This window comes from Cynocephalus volans, chromosome 15, assembly GCF_027409185.1.
Source record: "Cynocephalus volans isolate mCynVol1 chromosome 15, mCynVol1.pri, whole genome shotgun sequence".
NCBI lineage: Eukaryota > Metazoa > Chordata > Mammalia > Dermoptera > Cynocephalidae > Cynocephalus > Cynocephalus volans.
The window spans coordinates 10,785,042-10,802,428 of NC_084474.1; the positions used below are offsets into that span (position 1 = coordinate 10,785,042).

At 37.3% G+C, this 17,387-nt stretch overlaps 1 protein-coding gene across 1 annotated transcript in view; it reads right to left on the reverse strand.

Moving 5' to 3' along the window:
- ST18 (ST18 C2H2C-type zinc finger transcription factor) overlaps positions 1–17,387 on the reverse strand; it is a 65,929-nt gene that overhangs the window by 23,839 nt on the left and 24,703 nt on the right. Inside the window, exons 9-12 of the mRNA XM_063079246.1 lie at positions 13,059–13,304; positions 6,183–6,298; positions 1,847–1,909; positions 1,012–1,080 (exon numbers count right to left, since the gene is read on the reverse strand). Of these exons, the coding sequence (XP_062935316.1) occupies positions 1,012–1,080; positions 1,847–1,909; positions 6,183–6,298; positions 13,059–13,304 (494 nt within the window). The remainder of the gene's footprint in view (positions 1–1,011; positions 1,081–1,846; positions 1,910–6,182; positions 6,299–13,058; positions 13,305–17,387) is intronic.

Genomic DNA, 17,387 nt, shown 5'->3' on the forward strand with positions numbered 1-17,387 from the left:
TGGCAGTCAACAAAATGTTTTCTAGAACCTACACTGACACAATAAATTGTACTATACACTTTGAAAATGAGAAAAGTTGTATATTTCATAGTTCCCTTACTATTTCTGGTACTAAAACTCCAAATTTTTATATCTGTTCATTATCAAATCTTTCATAAACATTTTTTTTTGTAATTTTTGGATAAAAATTTTAAAACAACTCAGAAAAAGGAAATCCTGGCAAACAATTACGGAAATGTCATGTCTGAAATGTTTCATATGTTTCAGAACCCAAATGTTCATTCCACTGCTTAACACAAATGATGTTTTACCACTAGACATAGTAACACTCATTTTTCCTAAAATGTTATTATTTGCAAATAAGTTTCATTAGTTTTGTTTAAAGCTATTCTTTTATCTTTTTAAATTTATGCCCTTTTATGTTTTAGAAAGGGCAGAAGGTGGATCATAATTTACATTATTCTATATGTAATATAACAAAATATGAAATAAGTGAGAAATTTGGAATAAAAGAAGAGTAGGAAAAATAATATCAATAGGTAAAAAATAATATACATGTGACTTTAAGATCTTATAGACTAGGCAGAAATGTGCCAAAATTGTATTTAGCACCCAAAAGTGAAAGGCAATTGTGTGATTCAAAATGCCAAGGACGAAAATATGAGTATATGCAATTTTCTCAAAATCAGATGATGGAAATGCTTTTCCACACTTTTGTACGTCTGATTTAGTAAACAAATTCTGAAATTGACAGAAAAAATCAGTGTGTTTAGCTATCACCCCATTCCTTTAAAGATTGTTATAAAATACAAAGCCCCCAAAACAAATACATTAACTAAATTAAATTATAGTGATTTGGCTTTAGTCATTCCAGGTTTTGGGGAAAGAGTGCCTTTATTATAATGCAGGTAGGCACGATTTACTCCTTGTCACCGATCATACTGGTACTCGAGGAGGAGGGTCCCGCCCCAGTGGGCGAAGGGCAGGGACATTGTGCTTCCTGACACTTACTTAAGCTCCTGAGAGTTTGCAGCCATGAGGGATTTAAGCGTCTTATCTGCTAAAGGACATCCGGAAACACTAAAGAGGGATGAGAAAAAAATGAAACACAGCACTGACACATACAAACCCGACTCCAGCAGCATCCTGAGTTTGTGAACATAAATAAAATTACTGGTGACTGGGGATCAGGAAAAAATAACTGGGTTTGAATCTGGCTTTGCTACTTTCACCAGTCTGGGCTCGTGGATACCGTAATTATTTCTCAAAGCCTCAGATTTGCTATTTATCAAATGAAGGGCTTTAACCCAATGAGACTCCCCAACGGTAGAATTCAGTGATGCAATGATGGTTGACTTTGCATCACCAGGGGACGATGGCTGAGATGTGTGACCAGTGCCCAAAGGGAAAGCAAGTCATGTAAATTAAGCAGGTAAAATGAAAGGTCCAATGCAGCCTCTCTGCACTGCTTAATCTCTCTGACCCTCAGCTTGGTATTTGCCCAGGACGGAGGTGGCCACTTCCCACTGTGTGGATGTCGGCTCCAGTCATTCCACCTCTCTGCTTTGTTCCACATGAATCCTAAAGCCAGACAGAACCAAGGCCTGACACAAACCCTAACTTTTGGTTTGTATCCTTGACTACAGGATCAGAAAACCATTTTGTGAAAGAATCATGATTTCTATAACACAGAACTTTATTTCTGAAAAACAAAATAAACCAAAAACCCAAATAACTCACTCTCCATTTCCTGATCCAGGTAGTATCTTGCTAGAATGGGTGAGGATAAGTATTTAAAACAGAACAAGATGATGAGAGTCTGATAGCTCATGAGGTCGTTAAGTACCTGCGATGGGATGCGTAGTTTCCTGTGACATGGCCACTTCCATCACATCCCGGAGTTGGACAGCTAAGGCCATAAAGATATGTCATTAGAGTCAAATGCATTTTATGGATTCGCTTGCACTGCCTGATTGATTACGAGGTAGCTTCTCTTTGCAAGATAAGTTAACACAGTACGGGACATGCAGAAGCTAGTATATGAAGGATTCATGTTATGTAAGAACTAGAAAACTCGTCATAGCATGATGACTTACTTTCTTAGTTATCTGTTTTCAACATCACATCCAATTCTCTGATTCAAATGATGTACAAAAGTGATACAAAATGCATGTCCTAGTGATGCTGGGAGTCAACAACCCATTGTGTTTCATTTCTTTGAAAATGTAAATGTCGTAAAAAATAAATATAAACCAATGCGTTATTATGACAGCAGATCTTAGGAACACTGGCACAGATTATAAGACAGATTACAGAGAGAAATTTTTGTGAGTTTTTAAGAGCAAGGCAACCTAGTAACTTCATAAACATTTCAGAAACCACCAGCAGGAAAAGAAGAACACCTTTGAAATGTAAACTGATATTTTAGGTGGAAAAGATTCTGAGAGTACAGAAATAGGCAGGAAGTTTAGTTATTGAAGCTCATGAGCAATTTCATCCAAAGCTTAAACACAACAAAAACAATCGTGAATTCGCAATTAGCCTAAAGATAGATTCTCAGCCACCTGCACCCAGGTCTGTGCCCCTGCACTAACTACATGTTGTCTCAGAAACTGGTCATGTCTTGTGCGTCTTATGTATGGTTTAAAAATAATGTAAGAAGGTAGTGATCTTTAGCAGTTCTCCATCCACAATTAATAGATTCCCCGGTTTTTCCATCATTTAAGCTGCTTGAAATTCACTCATGTGGAGCAGGCAGATCGACCCCCTCCTGCTCAGGGCTGTTTGTGATGATGTTAATAATCAGAGGGAAAATCAGTTACGTTCCCCATGCATTTAATTTTCTCTGACATCCTGCCTAAAGTGAGGGCTTGTCCGTATACAGAGAGTACAGAATTTACCCTTTTGAAGGGACATTTTGGAATAGATTAACATTCCAATATTTTTTGAATTGTCACTTTCTAAATATTTTTTTTTCCCTGTAAGCCACTTTCCAATCATTTTCAAGTAATCTAAAAAAGCTATGAGAGTTAGAACATTTCTTTCTCTCAAAGGGATGTTTGATTTTCAAGACTTGATCCAAGCTGAGTTATCTAGCTCATCCTTCTTCGTGGATAAACATATGTAAAAAAATAAAGAAAAAACTAACAGCGATCAACATTTGGGCTGGGTTATCTCGCAAGTACCATTCACCTACTAAATGCTGAATAATCTTTTCTGAAAATTATGCAACTGAAATATTCAGCATGTGAGGGATGGGTTTCAATGGCCTGGGAATTCCCGCTTTGGAAGTACATCGCCACCTAGTGTTGCAAAACAGCATCCATGTATTTTATTATTTTAAAACTTTTCTCTTTTTTACTTACTTCCACAAATACTGTCAGGATAGGCAAAGAAGTTTTAAACCACTCAGTTTTAGTTAGGTAATTATAAATTACCTATGAAATAAAGTAAGAAAATATGCATTTAATTAATTTAATTAAAAATGTTTTAAGTTTGGTGATATAAAAAGGTAAAGAAATAAAAAAAGAAATGGACGCAACATTGCAGTAAGGGCAGTTTCTGTTTAAGATTCTACATAGCTAGATTTAATTCCAAATCTACTGCAAAAAATCTTACATGATAACATGTGCCAATACCGGTTGGGTGATATATTCTGGGAAGGTTTGCAGACGAAAATATCAAAATTAGAGGAAGGAAACTAGCTCATTTTCTCAGTAAGTGGCACTGAACCCTAAGCAAATTCCAGGATAATTGATGATATCAAAAAATTCTATTCTGACCAAACAGTTTTTGGTATCTAATTAAGGTACCAATTAAGGTATGTTTAGAAATAAAAAGGACATGTTGACACTTTACAAAACAAATACGCTAACACTGACACATAAATATCCATTAAAGCACCCACTCTGTCTGTAGTGTGTGAACGATGAGTTCTTTGAGAGACTTAATTTCCTAGGAATTCAAGATTATATTACAAAATTGTTTAAATGCTTTTTGGAGCCCTTCTTCTTTTATAAATACCTTTGCACCAATGAGAAGTGCCCATTACAAAATAATTACACTTTGTTTTTCTGAATCAAAATGGTATTTATTGCAGGTTAATTATCAATCTTTTACACTACATTTAGTTCGGAATGACTTTTGGCAATTTCCAAAAACGTACCATCACAGGATAAAAATTTGCCATTTTCGAAGTTATTAAAAATAACATGTGGAAAGAAAATCTATAAAAAGATAAAATAAAAAAAAAAAACTCAAACAGCAGCTCCATGTGGGAATGAGTGTACGGCTGACCTAAGTGGGATTGTGGAAAGAAACAGTGTTGGGTGAGACAGCCCCAGGACGTGTGGTACCATCTGTCCTGCCTGCGTCAACCTCCAAGCCCCAGGTGAACGTTAAACTCACAGGGGGTCTTGACATTTGAGCCAGCAATGTTTGCCTACGCAATGAAGAATGCAAAGTCTAAGCTCATCGCAAAGCCACTTACATGTCAATAGAGTAAACTGAGGGACTGGGAATAATTTTTATTGAACACCTACTGTGCACAAGGCCCCGTTCCTGGCACCGACATTTGTGATATGCTCCCTGCTCCCAAGTCACTGTCCATGCAGTTGGGGAAATAAGAGGCAGCACAGTAAATATTATGCACCAATGGTATGGATACAGTAGAGAACAAAGATGGAGGAAAGAGGGGCACAGGTGCTCTCTGGGGTTTCTGTTCTTAGTGGGAGGGGGACAGAGAGTACAGGTGAAGCGAAACGTGTAAGTAGGTTGGATGGTCATAAAAGATGAGAAAGAGACCTGGAAAGGGCGTAGGAGTATCAGGGCTGGGGAGTGGGGAACCGGCAGTAGCCTGAAGACCCCTTGGTAAGTGACATCTGAGAGAAGAGCTGAAGCAGGAGGGGACGATGTCCTGCAGAGGCCGGGGCAGAACATTCTGGGCAGAGGCAACAGCAACCAAAATCCCCGAGGCAAGAGCATGCCTGGTGTGCTTGTGGGGCAGTGAGTAACACAGGTGGCCAGCGGGGAGGACAGTGGCCTGGGGGGAGGAGAGAGCTCACTGTCCCCGAGGGCTGGTGGAAATGCACCTGGAGGCACAGCTGGGATGCCTCGAGGCATCAGGGTCATAGAGGTCCCAGGACTGAGCTCTGAGGCATCCGGATCCTATGGGGCTGCCTGCCCATGAGTCTAGTCAGGGGTAAGGGTGAGGTGGAGAAGAGTCCCCAGCGGAGGTGTCCCGGAGCCACTGCGAAGGAGGGCATGCTCAGCTCTGTGGCATCCTGCTGCCTGTCAAGTGGGAGCAAGAGGAAGAAGGAAGGACCAGCATCCAGACTGCGGGCGTGCCCTGGGAGGTGACAAGGAGGGAAGCCCAGTCATACAGTAGAGACAACATTCTTGAGGAGTTTAGCTATAAAAGGAGGGGGAGACAGAGTCCAGGTGGAAGCTGGGTCAGGAGAGGTTTTTACATTTTTTTAAAAAACATATTTTCTGCAGAAGAGAGGGTGTGGGCACGGGTGCCTAAGTGGAAGGATTGGTTACCCTTTGCTGGAAGCTCTCATTAACTGGCAGCTTTAAATGTTTTTGTGTATGAATATGCTTGATTACGATTTAATCACTTACATGTGGAAAACAGTTTCCCGCATTTCATTCACTCACTCACTAGTACATATCTAGTACTTACTGCCTTCAGCTGCTCTGGTCTTTAAACTCTTCTGAGTCACAAAACACCTCTGAGAATGTGATGAGAACCTTTAACTCCCTTATCCAAATAACAATTTGCCTAAAGAATTATATGGCTAGAAGACTCCTGAAGCCAAGTCTTAGATCTCCAGGGCCAGCGGATCTCAGGTTAAGAAATTATGGTCAAAACACAAACATTCTAACTGCCTTATCTTATTATTATTATTTTTTTAATTAACAGATTTATAGTTCTCTTAGCATAAAACCAACTCGTGTACCCTTTTATATTTTTTATTTTTATTTTACTTATTTATTTTTATGGCCCTCTCTGTTTGGTGCACAGATTTAAGTACATTTTAAACATTTAACTACTGACTGGTTGAAATTGCCCTAAAACAGTCTTACAGTCAACTGTATAAGCCAGGATATTATCACCCAAAATTATGAATTTCAATCTTAATTCCAGAATCTTACAAAGCATGGCACTGAATACCACTTACGTGATTAGTTCTTTTTTGAGATCTCTTGCATGGAGCTTGGGTTTAGGGCTTGGTATAGAGGCCTCTCCAGGAAACTTTTTTTCTTCTAGATTTTCTAGAGAGTTCACTGGGTCTTTCTGGAAAAAAAAAAAAAACATATATACAGAAGCACAGAAGCCGTTAGGGAATCCTAGAAAAACAACTGGATTTGAAGTTGTTGGGATTGGGTTTGAGTTTTTGCTTAAAGACTTAGCTGAAATACCTCAGAGGATTTGTATAAGAAATAAGATTATTATGGACCTGTATCTTAAGTGAAGAATCAGAAATTATAATTGATGGGGAACCCCTTTAAAAAGTTCACATTCGGCAATTACATTGTATAATGATAAAAAAAGAAATAAATAAAAGAAAATATAAATGAATGAAAAAAATAAGAAGTTCACATTTGGGCAAATATAGTTACAGAGGCATTACTTGAGCTATATAGGTAATATTTTAGTACGCTTCAAGTTCTATTGGAAAATGAACGCTTCCTGGAGAACACAGGAATGAATAGCTCTTTATATATCCAGCAATCATAACAACAGAAAAACAAAAGAAATATTGCTAAAAATTAATCACATAATTTTTTAAACAGAAAAGGAAGAAATAAATTTGGGTTAATAGAATGGCCTTTCTTATATACAAAGAATTGAGACATAAATTATTAGTTTAAATGTCATAACTGAGGCCACAGTATATAGGCATTTAATTTGATTTTTTGAATAGCTGCTTTTATTTTCACATCATTTCCTGTTTTTCTGAAATTACCTCTTCTGCTAAGCTGGCATCTCATAACGCTTTTACTCGTTGAATGGAATTTCTTGTGGGATATTACTAATTTTTATGGCCTCCTTTTACGTTTAATACTGATCTTGATCCCACAAGGAAGAATTACTAATCCTTTCAAATCATTTATTTAGTGATATATTATCTCATAGAAAACTAATGATGGTTTTCCTCAATCACATAATTAACTTACTTTCATCATTAAGCTTATATCCAGTAAATATAATACTTCTGGATTTAATATTAAAATCAGATTAACTAATACAGAAAACTGTATTCTAACTCTTGAAAGTGCTGTTCTATTTAAGGTGACTAAACTATTTTGAATTATCCAAAGTAAATCTCATTTAAATTAAATGGACATAAAAATGCAACAGTATAATATAGTTTTAATAATTCTGAGTCTACATTCAAAAGCAACGAATAAAACAAAATCCCTGGATTTTCCCACCCAAAGAAAAATTCTAAATGTGGATCTCAGTCATCAAGGCCAATGTAATTTCTTTCATTAATTACCCAAATAACTCTTCAGTCAATCATTTCACACAAGAGCGTACAGTAATATATTGTATATTATAAGCATATTGGTAAACTATCTCAAATGACATAATCTTCAGATCAAATTAATAAAACCCAGTTTGGTACAATTTTTTTTTCATTGTATTTTACTTACAAATGTTTGAAAATAGTAGCCGATAAAAATAGACCATTTTGAAGTAAAGAGAAATGTGTGCTTAATAATAATTGTGTACTAGGATGCAAAAAGAAGTGCTATTTTCATGCTGCTCTACAGGGAAATAAGTGATTGATGCTTATCCTTTTACAGTTTTACAGTATAAATGACTAAAATGAGACGATTCCTAATTTTAAGTCTTAAACCTGGTGATTCCCCCATCCACTCCATTTGGTACTACCTGGATTTGGCCTGGGTAGTATTTTCCACTATAATTTAGAAATGTCTTGGCTTTTTGAAAGTACATACAAATGTTAAATCCAATATTATCTCAATGTGGAACAGCTTTTGTTTTTCTGTTTAGATGCTGATTTTTTCACAAAAATAGCATGAAGTAAAAACAGCCATTTTACTATTTTCTTTATGATAAAGTTAAGAACAAAGTCTCTCTAAGAAGGCATGCACATTTATAGATGAACATATAAAAGTTTTCAGATGTTATTTTAGGGCTGAATCTATAGATTATGAAAAGGAAGGCAATGGGGGATTTTGAAAGAAATATTCAGCTATCAAAGTTTAAATTATTATTTGACGAAGATGCATGCAAAAATAATGCCTGCATGATATATGGTATTTAATTAGGCATAGTAATATGTGGTAATATTTTAACAGGATAATTTTGTGATATATAGCCTTTTGAATATTTCTGAACTTTATTTAATGATGGACTCTTTTTTTTCATGGGAACGATGAACTCTTATGTATGCAATTGCTTTATGAAATAATTGTCTTTTACCCTTTCCTTTGCTCAGTATTCCCCCCCTGGAAACTTGCAGAGAGTTTATGTGTTAAAATACAGGTGGCCATCACTAGAAGAATTCTTGCATTTGTTTTGTTACAGAAGCATTTTATATCAGATGAATATTACCTACTGTAAAATAAATCAATAGTGTTTGTAAGAATTTTTTTTTTCAAAACTTAAAGTATTATTTTGAAAATAAAAATTTTATCCTGTGAAGGTGTGAGAGAGAATGTGGCATATATGTGTGTATTTAGAGAGTGAAATTCCTTTAATGTACAGATGGAAGTTTATATTGATTTCAATAAAGACCAGAACATAATGGTAACATGAATAACAGATGATAGCATCTGGCACTCTTAACATTTTAAGCCCTGAAATCTTTAGAGAACTGACAGTTGAATGAAACTGACAGCCCTGGTAGTTTCTCAGCACTTTCCTTTCGAGATATTTTGAGTTTTTTCCAGATTCAGAAATTTTTTTTTAGGGGGCATCTGGACAGGCTATTTCACTGAGAGAGACAGACAATATTTTCTGAAAATTACCACCAAAATTAAGCAACTGTTGTGCATATGAACTAGATAACAATGAATTAGAAATAATCACTCAATTTCTAGTTGTGTGAGTGTCACGTGTGGCGGGGCGTGGGGGAGGCGTGGAGGTGGCAGAGCGAAGGCTGCGGGGTGGGGCAGGAGCACTCACATTCCCGTCCTCAGACACTCACAAGAGATTGTCCAGACCACACGCAGCTATTCCAGTAAAGCTCACTGCAAAGTGACAAGAACGACCCAGTGTTGTAGCTGGTTTTTGTGGCTCTGTTATGCAGAATTGCCCTGGTCCGAGAAGCTTTGGTTCCTCTTCCTTGGAATCACCTGAGACAACTGGTGCCTCCGCCACACCTTGCCACACGCCATTTCTTTCTTATCCTATTTTTTTCTTTCCTTTTTAATTTTTCTCAGTATGTCCTAAGCTGTCTCCATTTCTCAGTGAATTTTTTTCTTTTCCTTTTCTCTATTTTCCCCCTTTTCTTTTTTTCTTTGTTTTTGGGACATCCAGGACCATTACTTAATTTCTTTATGACCAAGACCAACAACTTTACCTCCCTAAGCCTCAATTTTCTCCTCCAAAAAATTTGATAATTATCTTACTTTGCAGGATTGTTAGGATGAGACACTGTGTATAAAGATTCCTTGTCTTTATCTTATTGTACATGGCATCCCTCTGATAGCTTCTCAATGAGGACACTGAGTACAATCTACTTTTTCCAAGTAATACCTATCAAGGATCACATTTCTCATTTCCAAGATTCATAACAGAATGTGAAAGATACTCTCTGTTAGCCGATCACCTTGGCACAGATGCAGAACAAAGAACAAGGGTGAGAATGCATACCAGGGAGTTACAATGATTCAGAGGCACCTTCGTGTGTCCCCATCAGCCATAGCTTCCCCAAGCAAAGAATCGCCCTGCTCCAACAGCTGCGACAATAAGTATTTAGCTTAAAAAATATTTTGTCAACTCAAACCTAGGGCAAGTGCTTTGAGCCCCCAAACTCACTTAGTATCTTCAAATCTTCTTTGTTACTTTCAGTGACATTGAATTCCCACATAGCATCTCAATTCCAGATTTCAGAATACTTACGCTGAAAATTGTAGCAGTAAAAGACTATGCTGTCAGACCTGAAGTAAGCCATCCTGAAAAGAGCATAAATCTAGTCTAAAGAAACGCTTTTTTTTTTTTTTTGCCACATTCATATTTTTTTGAATATCTGGGGAAATGAAACATTGTCACAGATCTACATGTATTAGATAAAGACACTCCAATTGAATCTATAAAACTGCCAAGATGAATCCAGATTTTTTTGGTATTATGCAAAAACTGAGATTGGAAAATAAAGATAAAATATTTGCTATGAAACCTCATTGTGTGGCTCTCTGGATGATAAGAAGTACAGCCAAGGATGGGAAGGAGTCTCGGTCTCTGAGACTAGAAAGGGTGCAGCGTTGACACTGATGCTCAGGGCACAGAAATATAATCAATGTCAAACAATACAAGACACCTTAAGTGAAAATGAGAACCCCCTTGAGGCAAATTTACTTTGTTACTTTTCAGGATTAGATTGGTATGTCTGACACTGAGTACAAACTGAAAGACTTCTGGTGAATGCATTGACCATAGTCCATAGACAACACAGTCACATGGCTGAGGACAGAAAACCCAGGTGCCACTCTGCACATGGCATTGAGACACTCCCAGAAATGAGAACACATTGGGAGGCTGACCCTGTGTGATTCATGCAAGAACAGGGACGCAGTTACAGTTACTCTGTAAAGCTCTATCCTTTATGTAACATAATGACTTCTGCTGAACCCACCTCCATACATCTCATGCCTAGGGTTAGGTTTCACTTCAGGGGTGTGGGTGCGATATGCATGATCCGACTGGCAACCGAGTGGCTGGAGATTAAGCAGTCTTGTGAATTGGAGGGTATGCCCCTTTTCTAAAGCTGACTTGCATGTAGTAGGATTGAATGAACAACCTGCCCATTTGCTCCTTACTTCCACTTCAGACAGGTTGTGCAAAATGATCATGTAATGGGAACACTGACTGGCTTTTAGATTATACAAACAGACGGAAGTTAGGTGCAACTTCTGTTCTTTCACACAAGCCTGAGATGGCAGTGGGCACTGCAGTGGAGGGAAGAGATGTGTGTTTGCCAGTTCGTGGTTGTAACTTAAGGTAAATGAGCTTCTTATAATTTGCAGGAGTCATTTCACACTTATTATAGTCAAGCATGTATTATTTTTATAAAAAGTACTTCTAAAATAGTATTATAGTAGATTAATTAAGGACATCATTAGACACTTTAGGTGAATTTTAAAAAGCCAAGCAGAATAAAATGACTAGGGCCAATACAGCAGAATCTAATCAAAAGCTGCTGTTGTGTGACTCCCCTTGTCCTTTCATGTGATGGTGTGGGTGGTGGTGACATGGGGGCTGCTAAGGATCCTGGGGGAAGGGGGTCTTCCAGGAACCTGTCCCTGACCACTCCATGCAGAATTATCCATTTCTTCCTCTCCACATTGTGTGCCTGCTGTGCTACTCTGTTTATCAGTGTATGCAGTCACAGGTTAGCCCTCCTACCAAAATCCAAACACACACTTGGCCAAGGTGCACGTGCATGGTCGAAGCGTGTCCTAGTTGTCGCTACATCTCCAGGACCTATTTTACTGTCTGGACTGGGAGATGCTGGCAAAAATGTGTGCAAGGAAGGAAGGAAGGAAAGAATTGGAAACAACCCAAACCTGTGGTCACTACTATGTACCTCAGTATCCTCAGGGGGATTGGTTCCAAGACCTCTCGCAGATACCAAAGTCCTCAGATGCTAAAGTCCCTGATATAATAGAGTGTAGTATTTGCATACAACCCATGCACATCCTCCTGTATACTTGGTTATCTCTAGATTACTTATAATACCTAATAAAATGTAAATGCTATGTAAATAGTTGTTAAACTGTATTGCTTAGGGAAGAATAACAAGAAAAAACGTCTGTACATGTTCAGTATAGGTGCAATTTTTTAAAAAGTATTTTTGATCCTGGGTTGGTTGAATCCACCAATGCAGAACCCACAGATACGGAGGGCCAACTGTATATCCACTTATGCTCTGAGGTGTTAAAGCATGTGCTAAAATCAAATTAGATCCCTGCACCCAAAGTCTCTGAACTTCAAAGAGGTGAAAAAGGTGGTGCACACTTCAGCAGAGAATGACTGTTTCAGTTCTTTAAACAAGTCACCTGCAAGCCCATTAACAACTTTCCTGACAAATAGCAAAACAGGATCACTTACTGCAATAAACAGGGTCATATCCACAATTACATAGAGTCTAAGCAATGGGAGTTTCTGGCTGTGAGTTCTTTTGAATGATACTAAGTAGTCCTTGGCTAATCAGGCAATGCAGTGTGGCTCACACTATGGGGTGCAGGCTGGATGAATTCCTGCAGAGTCTTAACAGCTGCCTTTTGGGGGTGAAACCACTTTTGTGATAACCAAATATACAAACATGTCTCCTTGACCTTGGGATTGAAACAATTTAGATATCCGGCATTCATGATCCAGCACCTCAAACAATGATTCTACACATAGGTCTGCTAACACAGTTCCTTCAAGAAACCCAGGAAATGAATTTGACATGTTTCATAAATTCTTACTGGTCTCTGATTTGATTTCATCTTCAACCCTCTGGCTCAGAAAGAATTAATAAGTTGGCATTACAGTGTTGAGTGACACGTTGCCCCTTACATGCTGCTTTATAAAGAGATAGAAAATATAATCTCTTATGCAGTGCACAAAATTGCGGCCATAACGGGAATAAAATTCACTGTAATGGTGTGTTATTTTAGGCAAGTGACAGAAAAAGTTGGATTCATTTATAAATTTCGTCTGAAATTTAAAACCATCACTTCACCAAAATCTAAAACAAAGTACAGAATTATGTATTATCTAAACAGGAATGTGAAATATAATTTAGGAGGAAAAAGGTAGATTTCTTTGCAATTATGCTGTGTTCAACGTAACTGGCCTATTGAAACAATACCTCTTTCTCCTCCTCTGTTTTCCCGTGAGCTTTGCTATAGTTGATCGGCGTATCCCAGCACTCCTGATCGCAGAGAGCCTGATAGAACGCTGCGTTGACCAGAAGGCTGCTTGTTTTGAACGGGGAAGAGGATGGCGTTGGAATAGAAGTGTTAGAGGAGGTTAAGGCTGCGGCTTTGTCCAGGATTCGGGTTTTTTTCATGCTTAAGTCCAATGTGCCATTTTCGTCCACCTCTATCTCAGCTCCCTGGCATACAATAGGAAACAGAAAATATTTAAGCAGTCTGCGGTTATAGCCTAGCCATGTGGGGCTTTTAAGGGATAATTTTAATGTAAGCTTTCGTGTAAGTATATCTGCTTTTCAGTCTAGCTTTCTGATTTGCACTGGGTGACGTTCACTTCTTAGGCAGACTTTTAAGAACAGCCCCATTAGTGAGCTTTGTGTTTCTGGATTTAAACAAAGTAAGCTTAATATAAATAAGATGTTCCAAATACTAAACCTATTGGCTAAAACTGTTCTATATATATAGAGAGAACAATATATATAACAGTTATGTATATATTTTTTAAAGTTTAGCTTTAAATCTTCTTTTCTTGTTTACAGAATTATCACTCCCAATCCATCATTTAAAACATAAACATTTGTGTTTATCAGACGGCACATATAATTTCCTGATCCTCCAAATCACAACATAAATCTAACATGAGAAATATGCAAAAATAACTAGTTGGAAGAGATTTTTTTCTTGGAATATTAGATTAATACAAAAGGAACGTTTTCCCCTAGGTTATCTGAACTAGGAAATCTTTGTTAAATTGTGGGGAGGGGGAGGGGAGGCAGACAGTGCAAACCACACCTCACTCTGGGGTCTTTCACGTGACTGCTTGGGGTTTAAGTTCTATAGCGAAAACTTCAGAATAAAGGTGTTTATTTTACAGAGACTTGGCATGAGACTAACTCTATCTCACAATGTTCCTCTTTAGGATACATTTGCCAAGTGTTTTTCGTTTTTGTTTTTAAGGAACAGTACCTCATTCTGTGTTTGGTTCAATTCCCAAGCTGCTCATTTGCTCTGGATCTTCTACAAGATGCACACTGTGGGACAGCTTGAATGGGGTCATGCACTGTAAATATTACCATGCAATAATTCTCTAAAGGTAGGAAGAACAGGCCTGTCATTTTTAAAAATGGGTCAAATAACACCTTTCTGGTATTTTCACCCGCATCCATCAACTCCTAATTAACTTCCTGACAATTTCTCTATTCTTTTTCCTTTTTGCTGGCAAAGTAGGAGGAGTCTTCCTTGAATATGTTAGCAAGATCCCTAACTCAGGTGGTAACCAGTGACTTCCGTGAGCAGAACTAGCTAGAATTGCTGCTTGTGCCCGATTTGGAAAACAAAAACACCTTTTCTAGTTGCTTGTTTTACCTGTAAAGTTTATATTTGCAGTCAGCCTATGAGATAGATAGGCTGTACTATATTTGTGGGAGGTAAATACACTTCTAATATGTTGAACTAAGATGCTTTGGCCATATCTTTCTGCTCGTTTTTAGTAAATAGTTTAATCTCTCGTGATAGTTTTAAGCCCCGAATTTGGCAGTACGGCTTATCCGGGATAATAACTTAGTAACCACAACATCTTATGCCATCTGTATAATATCAAATACATTTTTATACTAGCATTAATAAACCTTAGTTACAAAAATCCAAGACATTAACCATATCAGTGCCACACGCTTTCTCTCCCCATGATCTCACAATGTATTCTGCCAGGAGCGCATCAAAACAATTTTTGGCTTCATAGCTGATATGTAACTATAGCAATGAAATGGAGCCATGGTAATCAAGTTTAATGGCCAACGTAAAGTAAAATGCTAAATATTGTAGTTGCTGACATTTTTCATAAAAAAAAATTTAAAAAAACTTGGGTTAAGACTGCACAACCAACATTCACATAAAATTCCAGACCTCTGTGACAGATGGCTTAGGAAAAAGAAGCCATGTGACTGGGCTGCAGAGTTTTATAGTGCAAAACCCATAAATAGTGCAGATTCAATCTCTCTGAAAAATATCAACTATTCCAAGACAATACCAATATACATTTTAGTTTTTAAAGAAAAAATTTCAAATAGTAAATTTTAAACAATGAGAGATTCTAGGAATTGTTATGATTATACATCTTGAGTAATCATGGCTTGATTGAAAAAAAAATCACTCCTTGTGTTTAAAAGAGGCGCTTTTCTGTATCCCACACTCCAGCCGGCTGCTCTGAGCACCTGACTTCACTGGGAGAGAGCAGGGCTGCACTTTGGGGAGCAGGGTACAGATGGGCTTTAAGTGAGCGCACAGATGCGTTCCACAATTACACACAGTAACAGAGAAGGGCCCCTTTTTGCCCATAGCTGGGGATCACAAGCTTACAGCATGGGTGTTTATTCAGAGCAGTATCAATAGGCATCACTTCTCTCTGTGCTTGAAGTTCCAAATGGCAGCACAGAAAGGAGGGGAGGGGTGGGAGAGGCCAGCAGGGGAGGAGAGCTGGAGCCACAGCTGACGTGGTTCTCCCACCCCCAGACCTCTAATATTCTCATTTCTCAAAGTGCTGTTTTGGATCCTTATTTTCAGTACTGAAACAGAAATTTAAGTGTTTTTTTGAGGCTAGCATAGGTTTAATACTATTCACGTACTTTCCAGCTTAGAACATCAAAGGTCATCAATTTCAGCCACTTCAGAGTTACATATGCTACCTACAATTTATTTATCCATTAAATTATTGATGAAGTACTTAATATTTTCAAGACACTATATTTTGGGGGAAAGAAAATTTAAAAATAGATGGTTCCTGCCTTCAAGGAGCTTATTTTACGCATATAGGAGATTTCTGGTGAAAAGTAATTTAATAAACATAAATTATCACTAAACTGAAAGCGGAAATAATTACTCATTATTCCTTATCTGTACTATAAAATAAGAAGTGACCTAGATGTCCACCAACAGAGAAATGATTAATGAAATTATGCTACATTTACTTAATGGCACAACATACAGCCAGTAAAATGATAATTATGAGGACTGTTTCTACAAGGAAACTACTTATATCACTGAAAGCAGGGCATGTGACATTCTTACTTTGTATACAAGTAGAAAAAAGGACAGAAATTTGTCGTCTGATGAAGAACAAAAGAAAAAAACACAAAAATATTGTACTTGTATTTAGAGGATATGCTTATGGCTACTTTTCTCCATTATTTTCCAGGCCAATGATAATATTATATTATTTCAACAGGTAGAAATTATCATACATTCAAAGTTGGTGATGAAGGACAAAATTATAATTTTACCTTAAATGTTATAATTGTGAAAATTACTAATGTTCCAAACATTGATAAAATAAGACAGCATTGCTTTCCCTACTTGGCAAATTTTCTGTTAATAAAGGATTGGTCACCTACCCTCTTTTCCTTTTTGACTTGGCTGAGAGGCAGTGCAAAAACTAGTGTCGGTCTGTTTCTGCTGTAATTAGACCCTGGCTTTCACCTCGCAGCTCATAGTCTTTCCTTCTTGCTTGAGGGTTTTTTGTATGGGGAATATCTTTTCTGCATTAAAAGCTATCTTAAATATGTTTTCAAAGTAGGCAGGATATTAAGAATAAACAAATGAAAATATCTTATTCTCACTAAATGGTAATTGAGCATTAAGACTATTAAAATTATAAATTTGTAAAATATACTCAATATAAACAGAATAATGGAATTCAGAGGAAAAATGATAATATAAGGCATAACATTTAAATGAAATTTATAATCACTTTTCTAAAATCTTTGGGACTTGGAATCATGGTCTGTGAAACCTCTCAGGTGGGTCAAAAGTCTACGATCTTTAAGGTCTTTAAGAAGAGAAGTCAGACAGCTGTGAATTCAAATTTCAGTTCCAGCAGTTATAGGTGTGCCACTTAGAGGAAATCATTTAATATCTCTGTCCTACTGTTCCTTCATCTGCAAAACAGGATAATAATATCTGCTTTACAAAGATTCTAGAAGGATTAAAAAAGATTAATGTGAGCAAAGTGCTTATTTACAGTGCCTGGCACACAGTAGGAGTTCCATAAATGACAGCTAATAATTATGATGATAATAATAATAATAGTTTGGCTGGGTTTTTGAATACCAGGTCTCTAGGCTACCATACACTGGGCTATAAGAGCCAGTTATTAAATATCTACCTTTTTTGCATCTATACGATCAGTTTCTTGTGATGCCCGACCCAAGACCCTCATAACATTTCACTCACAATATATGGTGGAATCTGTCCCATTGTTAAAGTTACTG